The sequence below is a fragment of the Natrix helvetica genome, assembly GCF_964273705.1.
Source record: "Natrix helvetica genome assembly, chromosome: 3".
Taxonomy (NCBI): domain Eukaryota; kingdom Metazoa; phylum Chordata; class Lepidosauria; order Squamata; family Natricidae; genus Natrix; species Natrix helvetica.
Window position 1 is genome coordinate 160,128,547 of NC_138549.1, and position 18,635 is coordinate 160,147,181.

The 18,635-nt window shown below is 38.6% G+C and overlaps 2 protein-coding genes across 3 annotated transcripts in view; one reads left to right on the forward strand and one right to left on the reverse strand.

Annotated features, from left to right (window-relative positions):
• RTF2 (replication termination factor 2) overlaps positions 1–18,635 on the forward strand; it is a 79,007-nt gene that overhangs the window by 30,517 nt on the left and 29,855 nt on the right. The window lies entirely within an intron of this gene.
• Positions 1,824–16,522, reverse strand: LOC309388764 (beta-1,3-galactosyl-O-glycosyl-glycoprotein beta-1,6-N-acetylglucosaminyltransferase 7-like). Its single transcript, XM_081946373.1, has 6 exons — positions 16,402–16,522; positions 11,319–11,476; positions 10,789–10,922; positions 9,090–10,141; positions 6,032–6,127; positions 1,824–4,610 (listed from the first exon to the last, which is right to left on the reverse strand). The coding sequence occupies exons 4-6, from the start codon at positions 10,057–10,059 to the stop codon at positions 4,414–4,416; spliced, it is 1,263 nt and encodes a 420-aa protein (XP_081802499.1). The 5' UTR covers positions 10,060–10,141; positions 10,789–10,922; positions 11,319–11,476; positions 16,402–16,522; the 3' UTR covers positions 1,824–4,413.

Sequence of the window (18,635 nt, forward strand, 5' to 3'; positions counted from 1 at the left end):
TTCAGCCCACCTTACAGTTTGAAAACATGTTGTATGTGAGCAGATAAAATAGGTACCACTTCAATGGAGAGATGAACTGATGCTTTGTGCAGGCAACCAGATTCTTGATGGCTCTGAACTTTTCTGGTTATGGTGCCCACTTGCGAGGCAGCTCTGGGAAGGGAGGGGGCCTTGGGCGATGCCTCAGGAAGGACCACTGGTCTTTCAGTCTTCTGTGGCACAGCTTGGGAAGGGTGCAAGCGTTTCCTATAACAGGGCTGGTACCTTGGCAAGCCAAACTACTGCCCTGCAATAGCATTGTGGTCTCCTGGCTACTGTAACAGCACCATACACTAATCATCATCAACAACAACATCAGTTGTTTATTTTCTGTTACTTCAAGAATAAATGTAAAGTGCTTATTAAAATCAGTGGCCAATATAAATAAACATATTGTGTTTACTCATACAGAGAGAATGAATGAGAGTTGAATGAGAAAATAAATGTTATTTATTTGTTTGTTTATTTAGTTAGTTGATTTTTATCCCATGGTATTACTTTATAAGCAACCCAAAGCAATGTGTGTACCTAGTACTCCTTCCTACTTGTATTTACTCTTCTTCAGAAGTACAAGGAGGTTCCATAGTGCTTTTTTTGTTTTTGCTACAAGATTAGCCCTGTGAGATAGTTTGGAGTAAGAAAGTGACTGTCCAGTGAGCACATGTAGCAGAAGAAAACCAAAACCTGAGTCCTGCTAATCATAATCCAAACACTATTTCATCGTGCTGGCTTATTCTCTTTTTTCCCTTGGGAAAGGAGGAGAAAAAGGCTGAGAAGAAGCAGAAATATAAGAAAGACATGACTGTAAGGAGTAAATGAGAACTTCAGAGAGAGGGAAATCTAAAGTTTAAAGGCAGTGTATGAAATAGAATAGATAGGGGGAATGCAGGGGTAAAAAGTTATAGAGTTGTGGTGATGCAGTGGTTAGAATGCAGTATTGCCGGCTCTATTCTGCCCACTGCCAGAAGTTCGATCGTGACCGACTCAAGGTTGACTCAGCCTTCCACCCTTAAGAGGTCGGTAAAACGAGGACCCAGATTGTTGGGGGCAATACGCTGACTCTGTAAACCACTTAGCTGTTAAGCACTGTGAAGCAGTTTATAAGTCTAAGTGCTATTGGTATTGCTATGGAGAATAGTGAATGGTGTTGGTTTATACTATCTGTTAGATTTTCTTTTCTCTCTCTTTTTAATTCCCTTTGCAAAACACTCCTTAGTCTTTCTTTCTGTGTTTTTTATAACATTACATATTTTGGAAAGGAATAGTGAGATGACAGCAGGGACGTGCGGTCAGGGGAGGCAAGGGAGGCAGAGCCTCACCTCTCTTCATGAAATAATAGTATATAATACTATATATATATATATATATATATATATATATATATATATATATATATATATATATATATATATATATATATATATATATATATATATATATATATATATATATATATATATATATATATATATATATATATAAATATTATAATATTATATACATCCGCCCGTCCGCGCCCGGGAGCTGCAGAGTCCAGCAGAGGCAGGAAGGTTCTCGTCGTTCCCCAGTCGCTTTCGAGGACTGCGGAGCGCGAGCCGGCGGAGCACGCTCAGGAAGGCGGCGAATGGGATCACGTGTGCTGGAGGCTGCCTCAGCTTCCAGCACACGTGATCCCATTCCCCGCCTTCCTGATGACGTCACCAGCCTCACCAGCCATAAACCTCACCGCACGTCACTGGATGACAGTGTATATGGATCAAATCCATCTGCAGCCATTACAATCTTTGTGAAACTTTTGCATTTTCCCTCCCTTTAAGAGCTCAGTGGAGAGGACCCAACCCAACTTTTCTAGAATTAAAATAAAGCCTCATTTCAGAAATTGCAATAGATATATATATAGAGGAGGTGGCGGAAGACTTTCAGGTATCCTAGCTGCACACTTTCAATTAGTTAGAGCTTTATGACTCCAATCCCACAAGTTTTATTGTGCTTGGAAATGAACAAAAATCCAGTTGGCTCAAGTACAGTAAATACAGAGTTTTTAAAGTGCAAATCAACTTGTTCTCTCGACTATCCCATTTAGTGCCCCTAATTTCCGAAGTCTTCGTAGGGACAAGAGTCCATTTTTATTTGCGCAACCAAATCACATTAGAGCAGTTACCGGTATATCTACCTTCTGTGTTCTTGGGAAAAGATAAATATTCATTGTTAAGATACAAACCAGATCAGTGGCACTTTATTTAACAAAACCTTCATATATTGAAATGGTTGAATCTTTGTTAGACAAATTAGAGACAGATAACATTAAGGTTGAGCTCATCTGCTTAAGAAATCTGCAAAGAATTTTCCTTTACAAATGTAGCGGAAATGCCATACCTTTATTGAGAATAAATTATTTTTTTGAGTGAAATTTTTTTTGTAAAAATTCAAGTTAAATTCAAGTTAAATTTCTAAAATTTCTGACACAGAAGCAAATGTAAACCATGATACGGAGTGTTTTTTTTTATATTAAACCTTCTGCAATCACCACTTGGAACAAAACAGTGATGTGTTGGTATATGGAACATGTTGGTAGATTGTTTGTTGCTGGTTAAGCTCGTAGCTATTACACTTTGGAATATGGGTAGTCCTCAACCACAATTGACCCTGGAATTTTGATCATAATTTATTGCACCCATTAAGAAGATTACCGGATAACTGACTCAACTTGGTGACTGCAGGGCAGGGCAGGGCAGCAAAAACGGCTAGGCTTTTTCCCAGGCCTTAGAGAGGGTTTGCGGGTGCGAGTGGTTGCTCTGAACCACTGAAGTCTCATGGGCAGTGTGGCTGCTTTGTGCTGCGCTATTGGAACTTTCTCGACATTTAAGGGTGGAGCGGGGAGTGGAGATAAGCAGATGGGAGGAGTTGCAGCACCTCTGCGGCCAATCATAAGTGCTGGCAACCGGCCAAGGAAGCAAACTTTGGTCATGTGTCCATGGGGGGGGGGTTGCAATGGCCATAACATTGGGCATAGGTCCTAAGTGCCCTCATTCAATACCATGGTAAGTTTGAACAGTTGCTGAACATATGGTCCTAAGACAAGGACTACCTCTATATTTTCAAACTTTATATTTCAGTCACCTATAGAGGAACTCAAATGGTAAATTAATAATATACAGCATATTTTCATTAATACTGTTCTGTGTATAAACTTTCAGTTCAGGACATACAGATTCAAGTGAAATCTTGATTGTTGATGTATAAAGATTTAGTTCAGTGCCCCATATATTTTTATTTTTGTCTACCTAATTTATCTTACTTCATTTTCTCTTCTCTCTGAATTAAGATTTATGGAATCCTGAATTTTATTTATATTTTTATTTATTTATTAACTTATTTATAGGTTTTTACTTGGTTTTATATAAAGCTTTATTTAGGTCGGACTGGATGGAAGAACAATATTATCAAATGACAGGAATTTTTGATTAATTTTATGACTTTTTATTCAGCAATTTATTAGTTAAATTTTACATAAAATTGCATGTAGAAAAATGATGTCAAAGAAGGACAAACAATGTATTAATTATATTCAGGTATGGATTTAGATATGCTTCTTAGACCAAGTGGGACAAGTTAATCACGATTCGTTTAGGTTCTTTTAACTTCAGAGGGCATGGTCTCCAACCTTGGCAGCTTTACGACTTGTAGACTTCAACTCCCAGAATTCCTCAGCCAGCTGGTTGAGGAATTCTGGGAGTTGGAAGTTCACAAATCATAAAGTTGTCAAGGTTGGAGATCCCTGGTCTAGACTTAAGTCAAGAGGCTATTTTTAAGCAGTCCATTTAAAAGAGCAAGCATTCTATTAGAAAGAGGTTTATGTGAAAGAGAATTCAGGTATTTCTTAGTCCTTTTTTTGTTGACCACAACTCAGTTGTTAAGCCAAGCAGCAGTCATTAAGTAAATTGCCATTGTGCTTATCATTTAATGCAGTTTTTCTTCGCTTTGCAAACTTGCCAAAGTTGTAAATGCAAGAATTGTTCATAAAATTATTTTTTACGTCATCTTCATAACTGCCAGCAGTTGCTAAACAAGGACTGAAAACTATATTGTCTAAGTATGTAAGACCAATATACACCAATTATATGTTTCGGAGCAATTGTATAGGAAGAAAAAACTACAACAGGCCCAGAGAAGTTAATGTTTGTAAAGAGACTAGAGCTGTGCATATTGAATCTTCACGTTCAGAATTTTTCTTTCTGTTCTCAGGTCCAAGATGCTAAATACTTATGATGTGGTATCCATTTTTGGAACATACATGTTGAAATGTAGCATGTCTTTGGTTCTGTTTTGCCCTCCATAGAGATTACGGTTAGTCCAAATGTGCAGATGTTCCTTCTATTCTTCCAAGTGCCAGTGTGCTTCCAAAGGAACATCAGCTTCCTGGAGCAACTTCGTTCTGTAATGCCTTTCTAGACAGTCCATGACAAGTGGGTATGTGGCTGGCTCAAATTTATTGGCAAATAAATGAGGAGAATTAATAATCCACTCCAAGTCTCCAAGTCCATAGATACAGATATCCCTGACATAATGTCCTACAAAAGAGAAATTGCACTGTAAATTGATAATCCCAGGCTGGATACCATTCAGCAAATGAAATAAGGTTCCCCTCACACATATGTGCTAGTCATTCCCAACTCTAGGGGGCAGTGCTCATCTCCATTTCAAAGCTGAAGAGCCAGCGCTGTCCCAAGACGTCTCCGTGGTCATGGGGCCGACATGACTAAATGCCGAAAGCGCACGGAATGCTGTTATCTTCCCACCTAAGGTGGTTTCTATTTTTTTTTCTTGCATTTTTACATGTTTTTAAACTGCTAGGTTGGCAGAAGCTGGGACAGGTAACGATGAATGAAGTGAAATACGTTGTAGAAATTATAGAACAGAATTGGGGGAAGGAGAAAGGAAAGGAATGGCCCTTTAACATAATAACCTAAAAAAGATTACCATATTTTTCGGAGTATAAGATGCACCTTTTTCCCTCAAAAAAGAGGCTGAAAATCTGGACACGTCTTATACCCTGAATATAGCATTTTTTGCCTCCCGAAACCCTGCCCTCTTAACCAAAATGGTCGTGCATAGCCTATAGGAGGCTTCCAGAGTGCTCCTGGAGGCTGGGGAGGGCAGAAATGAGCGAAAAACAGGCTGTTTTTTGCTCAATTTCCTCCCCCCCCCAAACCCCAGGAGCACTCTGGAAGCCTCTTAAAGGCTATGCATGCCCTCTTTTTTTTTGACAAAAACGGGCCCGTTTTGACAAAAAATGGGTCGTTTTTTGCTCATTTTGCGCCCCCCCCCCGAGCACTCTTCAAACCTCCTAAAGGCTATTCATGTCCTTTTTTTGAAAAAAAAAGACAGGCCCATTTTCACGAAAAACGGACCATTTTAGGGAGGTCTGCAGAGTGCAAAAACTTTTTTTAAAATTTGCCTCTTCAAAATCTTGGTATGTCTTATACTCCGCTGCGTCTTATACTCCGGAAAATACAGTAGTTACTTTTTACCTTAATTTTGCTTATGACCACAGATACGTCCATATGTGACATGGACACCCATGCATCTGTGTGTGAAATGGGGGGAATAAGAAGGAAACATCTATATTTTTGTTTCCTTTGAAAGAAGTTGGGAAGAATAAAGCTGCTTTTTTTTTTAAAAAGCCACAAAATTTTACTAGTTGGGTAAAACTCAGCCAATTATATGTATTGGATATGTCTTTAGGTGCAAATTCTTTGTGCCCCACATGGTAATTAAATTCACAATTGGGATTATTCTATATTGCAGCTTGTTGAGTCACCTAGTGTCATCTAATACAGTAATTTTCTTATCCTTGCTTCAGTGGGATTTTGTGGATTTTATCTGTCCATTCCTGTCAGATCGACCAGAATGTCATGCATAGTTGAGCACCTGACAGGTGATCACTTCTCAGCGGTTTCTGAACTAGGATTGTGTCATGTTCAGTAATTACCTTTGCAGCCATTGTGGGCTTCTCCTTCTTGATTTTTCCACTTGATTGCTCGTATATTTCCTTGCCAAGTTGTGTTTAGTGTAGCACCAGGAGCATCTGTACAACCAATTGAAAAGCTTTGTTATACACGTTTTGCATTTTGAAAAACAGATTTATGCATGGATTATTCTTCTAGTATTGCTGTTCCCAGGGTAACAAATGTGAGTTCCCGTAGCATATAATATCTGCTTTTACTTATTTTTAAGTATGTGACCATACTGCCTCTAGGAATCATTATTTGTGAATCTTGTAAGTGGCAGCTTAAAACCATAAATAAATGACATTAATTCTAGTTCATCTCAGGGAAGCAAAAAAGACCACTTATGAAGATGCGATTTTTAAGCAGACTAAGGGCCAGGAAAGTTTTTGCGGTAATAAAGGTGTTAGTATTTAAGAGACCATGAAGCTTTTGTTGTGGGTAATAAAGGATGTGATTACAGTTGCAACACAATTACAGTTGCAACACAAAACGGAAGCTTTTGTGCAAATATGAGCGTGCTATTTTTAAAATGAAGTGTAGGATTTGAAGCCTCTAAAATTTTTTGGGTGAAGTCCCCAGAACCCCATCAAAAGTTACTACAAAATTGCATTTTTGTTATGCTTTAGCACAAAATAAATATCAAATTTAAATTGCTCTGGTCTCCTCTACATTTTGGAGTCCAATCTTTGGCATATCAGTCAAAGCTAGTACAGCCTTTGATTTGGAATAAAAGTACATTTCTATTTTAAAATAAGAACAAGGATGCAAATTCTCATTACAGATTCAATCCACAAGGATTTGATGATATCTGCCCTTGGGGAAACTGCTTCAGGGCAGAACTAATGCCTTACATTATAAAAAACTAATTACTTTCTAAGGGGTGTTCTTTGGAAGAAAAAAACAAAGAAACTCTAGTAGATGCAAGGACTACCTGTATATTTTCACACTTTTTTAATCAGTCTCCTATAGAGGAACTCAAATTGTAAATTATTAATATACAGCATATTTTCATTGATACTGTTCTTTGTATGAACTTTCAATTTAGGACATACAGACTGAGCTCAGTGCCACGTATACTTTTATTTTTGTCTTCCTAATTTATTTTACTTCATTTTCTTTTCTGGCTGAATTAAGATACATGGGATCCTGAATTATATTTTATGTATGCATGCATATACCATGTTTCCCCGAAAGTAAGACAGTCTTATTTTCTTTTGACACCTGAAATAAGCCCTTGGACTTATTTTTGGGGAGGTGTTATTATTTTTGAGGTGCAGGAGGTGGCGAGCGTGGTTACCTCATGGCTGCTGCTATGTTGTAATATTTTCGGGGAGGGCTTATTTTTACGCATGCGCTCAAAAGCCCAATTGGGCTTATTATCCGGGGAGGTCTTATTTTGGGGAAAACAGTGTGCGTGCGTGCGTGAGAGAGAGAGAGAGAGATCTAGCTCTGTGATTTCTTCACTCAGGGTAGTAAGCAAATCTTTGAGAATTTGAGAGACTGCAGATATGGGAGGATCTCCAACCCACTTTCCCAAACTCGGGCTACAGAATCACACCTGAAACAGGTTCTCCCATTCTAAAACAAATTGTACCGCTTACTTTATGCTTCTGAGTTGCAACTGGTCAGAACCTGTCCAGTCCCAGTCTTCAACTTTTAGATATGTCAACATGATATTTGGGTAACAGATCACATGTTTTTCTCAAACCACTAAATGTGGGTGAAACTCATTGTTGGCGGGAATGTAATATTTGCCAAGAAAGGTCTGGAACATATAATGGCATAGTTGATAGCTAGTATATCAATAACCAAATGGGTTGTATTTCACTTTCAAAGACTGGAAAACCTTCCTAGGACTAGGAGTCAGGCAGTAAGGTGGAGCCCAGATGATTATGAACTTTATTACCTTTTTATCTCTTCTGTCGTTACAGGATTTCTTCTCGTGCTTTAATGTCATTTTAGTTACCCTTTTGTTTGTTGTGAGCCATGTAGAATAGCTTCGGTGAGATGGGTAGCCATACAAATTGAATTAAATGGATAAGTAAATAAGGAAAGCAAGCTGTTGGTGTCTTCTGATTTTTTTTTTAAATTACATAATTTAAACCATTGGGATTGAAACCATGTGAAATCTCTCTTTTTTTTATTTTGATTTGTTTTATTCCCCCATCTCTCCCTTAATTCACAGGTTAAGGAAAAACCCTCCAATTCATGGTGTGTTGTGAATTTGTTATTTTCTAAATCCGAAAGACAGGCTGAAAATAGATTTTGGGATTTGGTTAATGCTTTCCAATAGCTTCTCCTTAGCTTACATCTATCAATATATTACTAAAACCACTCATTCCTGTAACATTTAAGTGGGCAAAACAATGCATCATAAAGCAACAATTTTGAATTAAAGTACCTCAAGTGGGCTAAGTTACAGAATAGGTCCAAAATCTGGGATTCATAATCCCAAGGAATTAAAATTTTGGCAAATTTTATTTTAAAAAATTACGACATTGAAAAGTATTAAAATGTATATGACATAATAAATACAAAAATGCCATAAAACATTTTTTTCTGCTGATTAACTATGCTATATAGCAATAGCACTTAGACTTATATACCGCTTTACAGCCCTCTCTAAGTGGTTTACAGAGGCAGCCTATTGCCCCCAACAATCTGGGTCCCCATTTTACCCACATTGGAAGGATTTAAGGCTGAGTCAACCTTGAGCCTGGTAAAATTTGAGCTGCCAAATTGCAGGCAGCCGGCAGTCAGCACAAGTAGCCTGCAGTATTACACCCTAACCCCTGCGCAACTGCAGCTCTTATAGTTCAATATGGTCTATTTTCACAGCAATTGCATGTCTGAATGTATCCCAATTTTCCAATGAAGGCAGTGCATTAGCAGTTCTGTCATTGTTGAAGGCATTGAGAATCTGATCAAGAAATATTTCTGAAAGGGGGAGCCAAGGGATCATGGGTTGTCTGATATGCAGTCTTTGTGAACAATGTACGGAGACAATTAAGTGCAAGATAATTCTATAATTCTGCTTACCTGGTATATGATTCAGGGTGACCCAGTAATGCTCGTCTGGACTGTAGGTGTCTTTTGACCATTCAAGCAAATCTTTTGCACGTTCATCGGTCAGTGTGAACTCTACAAATTTTCTTGTGAGTACATAGTACGCAGTCCCAAAATATATAGTCAAATTATGGGGTGGTTCACTTTTCACATTGTAAGTTGGATAGACGTAGGATTTTCCTGAACGTACAAATTCTTGGTAACTGAAATTAGTTCTGTGTTTCATATGAGGTGGTTGAACAATTCCTGGGGTTATATTTTTACCATTCCATTTGCTTTTAATATAGCGTATAAGTTCCTTGTTTGTTTTGATGGGATAATCCTGACCACAGAGATTAATAACATAATTCCATTGATTGTTTAAATGGATCAAATCCTTCATGCAGTTGATATCTGCTTGCAGCCTGGAGAATCCTGCATAGACAACTTTTTCTCTCTTTGAAGCAATAAAAACATTTTCGAAGCAGTCGACCAAGCTTTGGACCGCTTGCTTAAAATCCTTTGATGATTTCTCATCAATATGTATGCAGTAAACGTTCTGAGGCATGTAAATGGCTCTGAGTAGTTTTATAAACATGTTCAGTTCCTTGTGAATGGTGACGATGTACGCCAAGGAAAAGTTCCTTTCTTCTTCCGACAGTGGCCTTGTAATGAAGTGGAGTTTCTTCTGCAGCGTAGAACAGTTGCACGGTGTTTGTATGCAGGTGGACATGTCTTTTTCCCCTAATGCCTCCTGGCACACTTGCCCAATTTGAAAAGCAACTCTTTTCCTATCAAAAAGGGCCGAGCAAAGTTCATCTGGATAAAAGCCACACTCTTTTGAGATGATTTTTTCCTTGTCTGCCTTGAAGATTGCATTCCGTAGATAGGAAACACCAAAGATGAAAACACAAACCACGATGCAGACTAGAAACCCTGATTTGGCTGTCTCAAGTAGGTTCATCTTTGGCTTTGCAGATGTTTTCTGAAGCTCCAAATGTTCTCTGGAGTTTTCTTCTTGCCACAGTTCCCTGAAACTGTTCTACCTAGGAAAGGTTGGAAAAAAACAACAGCAGCATTTTAATCATTTAATTGAAATGAAATTCAGTCGATGCTTCATTCAATTTGAAAGGGAAAAAAATACTTCACTGCTGTTAAAGTTTCATATTACAAATGCAGGTGTTCTTGAATACTGGCTTATCTATGCTTTAGCAATTAATCTGCTTTTACCTCTTGTGGTTTTGATTATGGAATCTTTCTCTCTTTCACTGACATGAATAGAGATAAACTGTTCTTTCATACAACTAGCTGATAATTTTTTGGATTAGATAGAAACCTTGTTATGGATTTCAAAAATATATTTGAAGCATAACCAGAATTGGATCTAGTGTGGTTTTTTTTACTGTTGATTTTATGGGGGGGGGGGGGGACATCAGAAAAGACTGAAGTGTTTAATCATCGTTATAATGAAGTCTAAACCATGAGTTGTTTTGTTTTTCCTTGAATTGCCCGAATTAGCATTGTTTTCAAATGCATCGTATAAAATAGAAAGGAAATGGTCTTGAATGCAGTTCATATTTATTCTGCTTGGAAGAAATTGTGACCTTAGCAACACTGCATTGCCTTGCACTGCTGTTTAAAGTGGCTTTCAGAGCAGTTTTACAGGGGGAAAAATACGGTTGCATATTTTTACCTTTCCGAATATGTTTTTCCACAAGTGTGGCTTTGTTGAAATATTAGATGTGCCTCAGTATAGCAGTATGTTTCTTTAGAGCTCAGAAATAAAGTCTTCATCCTTGAATTCTTAGATGCTAAGTATATGCAACCCTAGGGGGAAAAAAGATGCAGGAAAAGGGACAGCTTGTTGAAACACTGAGATTCAAACCAACAATTATCTTGTATTGATTTTTCCTGCTACAACAAACACTCAACCACCCTGTTGAGCAGAGATTATACTCGCATATGATGTCTAAATCATTGCATACATGTCCTTATCTTCTCAACACAAACCTCTCATAATCTACCTCTTTTAATGATTTTGTTGCATGCATTGATGTGCCCACCCCATGCACCCATAAATCTCAAAGCTTCATTTTAGTTGAAATCACGTTTTTCAACCTTCCATGTCAAGAACAATATGCTCCCATTTGACATGTACAGTTATACAAATGATAATAATAATAATAATACAATAATATAGAGAATGTGGTTCATTGTCCTTACTGCTAAGACCAGGGCTTTCAAGTCAGAAAATTCTCCTGTTCCCGGGTTTGCAGTGCTGACCGCGGTGTGTGGAGGGCTAGATGAAGAGTGCATTCATTTTGCTGGTTAGCCTGATCCCTTTTTTTGTTCAGCCTCAGCGTCCTTCGGCGTTGCTGCTTCTGCAGGTCGAAGAAAAAACATGAGGAAAATCAGTTCCCCATAGAATTGTGCTTGCCTGGAGGCTCATAGGAGTTAGGCTTAGTATGTAAACATCTACACAGCATCTTCTTAATAGGACAAGCTGTAAGTATCCATTGAATCCGCAAGCGTTCTGCTCCCTCACCAGCCTTTCCGTGATGTGAAAAAAAAGGGAGGTGGGGGGAGGACGGAAGGTGAATGCAAATGTTTTTGAGGAAAGCGGAATCACACTCTTGAAATGCCGCCTGCTGCAAAATGACTAACACAGCCAGGAACAGATTAATATAATGGACATTGCTTACACTGTAATGAGGGTTAGGAGCTGAAAAGGGGGTCTGGGGGTGGGGAGAAGAATAGTCACAATACTGGCTCCAGTCAGAAATTGCTGTGTGACAGCGAATAATTAAAAAAAGATATCCCTGTCGATGTTGTTGCCTGGGAATTTTGAAAGAGTAAAGGGAAACAGTTTGAATTGTTGAGAGGCACCAATAATTATTTGTAGCTCATGGTTGACATGAGGGGTCTTTGGTGCTCTCTGAGCTTGCTTGTTTTCTTACAGACCTTTCATTACCTTAGGTAGGTAGCATCATCAGGGCTACGAAGGAATGCTGTTTGCTGTCAGTTTATATTCTGGTTACTTGCCTATGTGGGTGGGTTGGTGGGGGAGGTCTTAAGAGATTGTTCAGTTGAACTGTTTACTACTGATGGTTCTTTGACAGTTTCTTGTTTGCTTGACAGTTGGTCTGATATTAATCTGGGTTAATCTACGCTGATCTGGGTGCTGATTACTGGTAGAGAGGTGCTGGAGTCTTTTTGTTCCTTTTGGGGCTGGTCAATAGTCTCTTTTGCATTGTCTGTAGATGTTGCTAATGTCTATGTGTCTGTTGATGGCTGATTTGTCAGAGTGCCAGGCTTCCCTTAAGATGTATCACAGCTCTCCAGCAAATATCCTGCAAGCTACCAGGAACCTCTTGAGTTTCATCATTAAAGGAGTCTTTGGAACTCAAAAGTGTGAATTCATAGTCTTATCTCCCCCTCCCCCCCTGCATGCCTTCTAAATTATCTGTGACTAGCAACCTTTCATCAGCTTGATAGCTTAAAGGGGACAGGATTTTTTTTAAATGAAAAGCTAAAAATGGAAAATAAAGCAGGAAATTTAGAGAGAGACAATAATAAATGCATTTAAGGAGACACTTTGGTGGGGCACAGATCACATCCCTGGACCTTTGCCAGTCAGTAATACTGGACAGTGTTCAACATTTCAGAAGTGGAAATGGGAACACCTTTATTAGTATTCTACTAGTAATAGCCACAAAAATAAATTGCAGAAGGTTTTCTTAGATCTTAAGGCACTGTTACATTAAGGCAGAGTCACCTCTTGTTGCCATGGGTGTGCAAACAAATCTGATAATTTAAATGAAATAAATATTGTATTCTTGAAGTTTTATGTGTTGGCCATAAAACCAGTTAAGTACGAGGATCCATCATGAGAGGCTCCAAATAACACGCAGGACACGAGAAATCCAAGCCAACTTGTTTGTTGCTGCATCAATTAAGATGTACGCTCACTGCTTGTCACCTTAGCCTTTTATACAATATTCAAACACAGAAGAAGGAAAATGATTGGTCCAAACGTGATACCTACATAGACCACCTTGTCTATCTCATAATATAAGAGTGGGGTTCAATTATAATAAACTGTAAAAGCACTGGAGCTCTGTTTTTAGGGCCCTTTCGTCATAACAATAATTTAGTAGTTTAACGGCCCAACCAATGTCTGTGGAGATTCTCAATCATCCAGTTCTTAATTGTCTGAAAGGTGCTTCCCCCATCCCCACAAAAAGGGCACCTGAACTGTTTGTTTTTTTCTTTGAGGAAGAATAAGAAAACATTTTGCTTCTCATCCAAGAAGCTTCAGTGGCTCTGATGTTGGAGGGATGGAAGGACAGGTACTGACAGTTGAGACTGGGTGATGGGGCAGGAGGGATGGAAGGATTGTACTTCTCCGCAGTCATCTGGTGGTTAGCACTCTCTCTGAGAGCCACTGAGCCCTCCTGCGGCTTTATCCGTACCCTCAGGGTCACCTGAATCAGAGTGCAGTTGGTTATGGAATCTTCTTGAAATTGCTACAAGGACTGTGTTGTAGACTGAAGATAAATGGGGTCTTATTCCTTCCCCTCCATTGAGGGAGGGTAGTTCAGTTCTAACATACATGGATTCTTTTGCCTCTCTCTCAGACCAATGGTCCTGTCTATCCACAATGTGGACTTTGCTGCTTTCAAAAGGGTGGCCTGCGTCTTTTAAAGACAGATGATCGCTGAACCTTGTCCGATGAGTGTGATCTCCTATGTCGCCATGTATTTTTGTGAAGTAGTTGTTTCTGCACATGTCTCACTGCATCGTATTGCATATATCAACATTGCTCGGTTTTCGTCTGGGGGTTGTATCCTTGGAGTAGACAAGCTTCTGCCTCAGTGTATTCTTGGGTTTAAAGTGTACCTGTATCTTGTGTTGGTCAAAAATCCCCCCGAGCTTTTCAGATATTCCTGCAACGCATGGAATGACAACGCTGCTACGTTTGTTGTTCTCTTCTTTGTCTGTAATGGAGGAGCACTTGCTGAGTCTTTTTTTTGGGGGGGGGGGGGGATTTGATGAAGGCCCAACTAGTTTTGTCTGATTCTAATCGTTAATCCTGGGATTTCTCTGCTTACTATTTAGTTTCATAATCTCTTTTCTGCTCAACAACTACTACTAATACGCCACTATGGGAGGGGGGAGGGGGATGTTTTAAAAACAAAAACATTAATTCCTTTGCAGAAAGATGTGCTAGAAGACATAATTGTGTTTGAATAGTTAGAATCTTCGAGCTGTGTTGGACCTAAATAGTCATCATTCACCGCCAACATGGCCATGACTGGGATGATGGTTGAGTTTAAAGCCCATCCTTTAGGAAGGATGTCAACTAAAGCATCCTTCAAAAAATGCCAAAATGAGATATGTTTCCTGCATCAATTCATATGGATAAATTGATATTTAGATAATGGATAAAGAATTGAGCATTGCATTTTAAAAGCTTCATCCATACAAATTGCCTGCCATAATTTTGCACTAAAGTGGCACAGCCCAACATCTGGCAGTATTGAAGGGGGTGGGATTTCTCAGGGAATCAAACTTTTATTTAATCCAACAAAGTGCTAATTTCCTTCTTTCTTAACTATCAGAACTTTCAGTGATTGCATTAATGACGTGGTGCCCAGTGGTTAGAGTGCAGTACTGCAGGCTACTTCTGCTGACTGCCAGCTGCCAGCATTGGCAGAGATTTGAACTCAATTCTCACCAGGCTCAAGGTTGACTCAGCCTTCCATTCTTCCGAGGTCGGTAAAATGAGGACCCAGATTGTTGGGGGCAATAGGCTGACTCTGTAAACCGCTTAGAGAGGGCTGTAAAGCACTATGAAGCGGTATATAAGCCTAAGTGCTATTGCTATTGCTACTAAGGAGAAAAAGTCCCATCTTACCCATGAAAATCACACTCTCTCAGCCCAACCCACCTTTCAGAGTTGTTGTTGTGTGGAAAAGATACGTTTGCTGCCTTGAGTGATTTGTAAAAATAATAAAGGCGGGTTACAATAAATATTTTTTTAAAGAAAACCTGAAAGGTGAGTGGTGAAGCATGGATTTATGCAGAAAATCACAGACTGCATCCACAGCTGCTTAGGATTTCAGATAAACAATACTGCTACATAATTTTTTTCAGGACGACTTTGGAAAGCTTTTGCTAATCAGGACAAACAGTACTGGATTAAATTAAAAACAAATCTGAAAGTGAAATACAGAGGAAGTCCATGTATTGATAATAACTTAATTGGGGGGGGGGGAGAGAAATATCATAACTCTGAATATAATTATAGTTTCTTAATATGGTACATAATCAGTTTTGGACTGAGTATTATTACCATTATACATGCTAATAATCTAATCTGTAGATTGAGATTTATTTTTGTTTACACATATTTTAGAACATACAGACGGATGCCCCAGTTCAGGGTCAGTGAGGTTCTTTGTGTATTCTCTAAATAATATGGGACAATTATCATTTAGCGTAAAGTCTAAATTGGGATTAACAGTGAACAATTTTCCATGTAGAATTTGGTTGAGAAACCAGTGTTACAAGCAACAATGCTTTCACTGTGCTATAATTAGTGAGCTGAATTAGTGAATTCTGGAGCAAATGAAAGTGCTTACATTTTTTAAAAAAGGAATCATTGCCGTAAAGAAAATGGTTTGATATAAAAGATATATAAGAATTGTCAAGTTCTTCAACAGAAGTGATGACCACCAATATAGTATACTTTTGCTTATTATTTAAATCTCCCTCTCTCATAAAAATTAAAATTGAAATTAGGCACCAAGACCTTGAGGAAGGTTAACCATTTAGCTGTCGGGAAGGGTCCACACACATTTAATCACTCCCAATATAAATGATCATAAAATTTAAAACGTTTAATCTATCAGTTTAGAGGAGTTCCTTATTTAAAAGAGTTTAAAAAGAGAGGAATTTACAAACCAGCAGTACTTTTCAAAGATGTAGATTGTAGACAGTAAAAATCCTTGTAATTTGGTTAAACATATTTCTTCTATTTAATTTAGTTTTTCTAACTAAAAAAAACTTTCTAATTTTGAAAGCACTTATACTCAGTGAAATGTTTTGCACTACAATTAAGTAGAGAATGATTGAACCTGAATATATACCGGTTTTGAATGCAATTCTCAGCCGTAAGTTCCTCTGAGTTCAGTGGAGCTTATTGCCAAAGTAAATGACCGTACCGCAAAATTTCTAGTAATGTTACAGCTGGTTCAAATTTTAAAAGAATTCATTCTTAAAAATTCAGAAATCACACACTCACCCAGTATTGCAAAGACAAATGGTTTGGAGCCAAACTTAAGAAATGGGTAGAAATGTTCTTAAGATCCATTGCCCTTCAGGCAAGTTCAGCCTTTAAGCTTGTCCATTTTGTAAGTGGTTTCAGTCACATGAAAGAAGTTAATTGTTAACACGTAATGTGAGTATTTTGTGATGGATTTCCTTAACCACTTGTGTCCCTTGTTTGGGCATCCAGCAAAAATAACAATTCAAATAATAATATTAAAACCTGATATCTTTTTTTCTGGACTTTTTTTTCTCGGCTCTCATTCTGATGACCTTTTAAGGAAGCAAACCAACTTTGGGAAAACAAGATGTGTAGATAGTACTGGGCTGTTGATTATAAATAGGCTTGCTTTTAGGCTTTGGGCAGCGAATAGGAGACATAGCGGGGGGGGGGATAATCTTGCATTATTCTTCTTTCTTTTTTAACTTTTTAGCTGCTAAAAGATTCGCATAAGAGAATAATTATGAACATTTCCTGATTTGCCCATGTTATACCCTTATTTTGCAAGCTGCTCTGCCTCCTAGCAGATTTCCAAGTGCAATTTAAGGTAGTGGTTGTTACCTATTATAGGGGTCCCCAATCCATGCCAGGAACGGGGTCGTGCAAACAAGCGAAGCCTCATCCGCGAGATGCAGGCAGCAGATGAAACCACGCCCCCTCTGGTCCACAGAAAAATCTCTCTCCACGGAACCAGTCCCTGGTGCCCAAAACGTTGGGGGCCACTGATCTATAATCCCTTCATGGCATGGGGTCAGATACTTGAAGAACTGCCTCTCTCCAGTGGTTTCTACTCATCTTATTAGATCTAGCAAAAGGAGACGACTTTAGGTCTCATCAATTAAAGAATGTCATCTCGCAGGAACCAGGACACTTATATTTCTGCTCCCTGGATCATTTTTATGTTTCCTTAAAAACCGTCCTCAATCACTTGTTCAGTAACCGTTCAAGCTTACAATGGCACTGAGTGAGTTCTAACCAGTCCTTGGAATTCTGGCTGTCGCAGCATTCCAACAGTCAGTCGATCGCAATCCAGGCGCTCAGCTTCCAGCGAGCCAGAAATCATGATTCCATGCCAGCTTCCCAGAAGCAAAGTCAAGCGGGGAGCTGGCAAGGAAGTCAGATGTTGCTGCCATGTCAGGCCCTCATTTATCAATGACAGCTGAGAGTGCCGGAATTGCTATCACTGAGTGGCCAAGTTAGGTGATATACAGGTGGTCCTCGAGTTACGACCACAATTGAGCCCAGAAGTTTTTAAAAAAAATTTTTTTATTTGTTTTTGAACAAGGACAAACATAAAAAAAAAAAACCATCTTCCATTACAAATTGTAGAAAGTGTGTCAGTTGGTTACAGTATTTCCATGCATCTCTTCCATAGTCACCACCTGCTTTTCATATCAAATCTCATATTTTAAATTCACCTATATTCATGTATATCACGATTATTATATCTCAACCTTAATTTGACTATAATTGTTTTTACATCCTTTTATATATAATATTCAAAATATAGAATAGGATTATATGATAACATTCCATTAAATCATCCTAAGATCATCCAATCACAATACATCTTAATAATACATTCCAGATAAAACTTTTAAACCTCCTCTCATAATCTCCATGTGTTAAGCCCGAAAGTTTATGTTGCTCAGTGAAACATTTGTTAAGTGAGTTTGTCCCATTTTACCACTTTCCTTGACCCATTTGTTAAGTGAATCACTGCGGTTGTTAAGTTAGTAACATTAGTTGTTAAGTGAATCTGGTTTCCCCATTGAACTTTGCGTGTCAGAAGGTCTTCATGTGATTCCAGGACACTGCAACCGTCATCAATGTGAATCAGCTGTCAAGCATCAGAATGTAAATCACATGACCAGGGGATGCTGCAATGGTCATAAGTGTGAAAAATGATCATGAGTCACTTTTTTCAGTGACGTTGTAACTGAATGGTCACTAAGTGAACTATTTTAAGTCGAGGAAGTTTTCATCTGTGTCACTTAGCAATGGCAATTCTGGTCCCAATTTGGTTGTAACCAAGCACTTATCTGTAATTATAGTTCATATCCGCGACGTGTGGGTAACGTTTTATTAATCCACTGGAGAAAAATATAAGAAAGCTGATAGTTAGGGGACACTTTTCTGGGGGGAGGGCGGGGGGGCAAAATGAGTTGAAAAGAATGCAAAAGTTTAGTACGAGGAATTGTTCACAGTTT

Excerpts from the sequence above, each read along its gene's own strand:
- LOC309388764 (XM_081946373.1), bottom strand. The coding sequence starts at position 10,059 with ATGAACCTACTTGAGACAGCCAAATCAGGGTTTCTAGTCTGCATCGTG. Across the intron at positions 6,128-9,089 it reads CACCCTGAATCATATACCAG|ATGCTCCTGGTGCTACACTA; the intron begins GTAAGCAGAATT and ends TTGGTTGTACAG. Across the intron at positions 4,611-6,031 it reads AGCCCACAATGGCTGCAAAG|GACATTATGTCAGGGATATC; the intron begins GTAATTACTGAA and ends TCTCTTTTGTAG.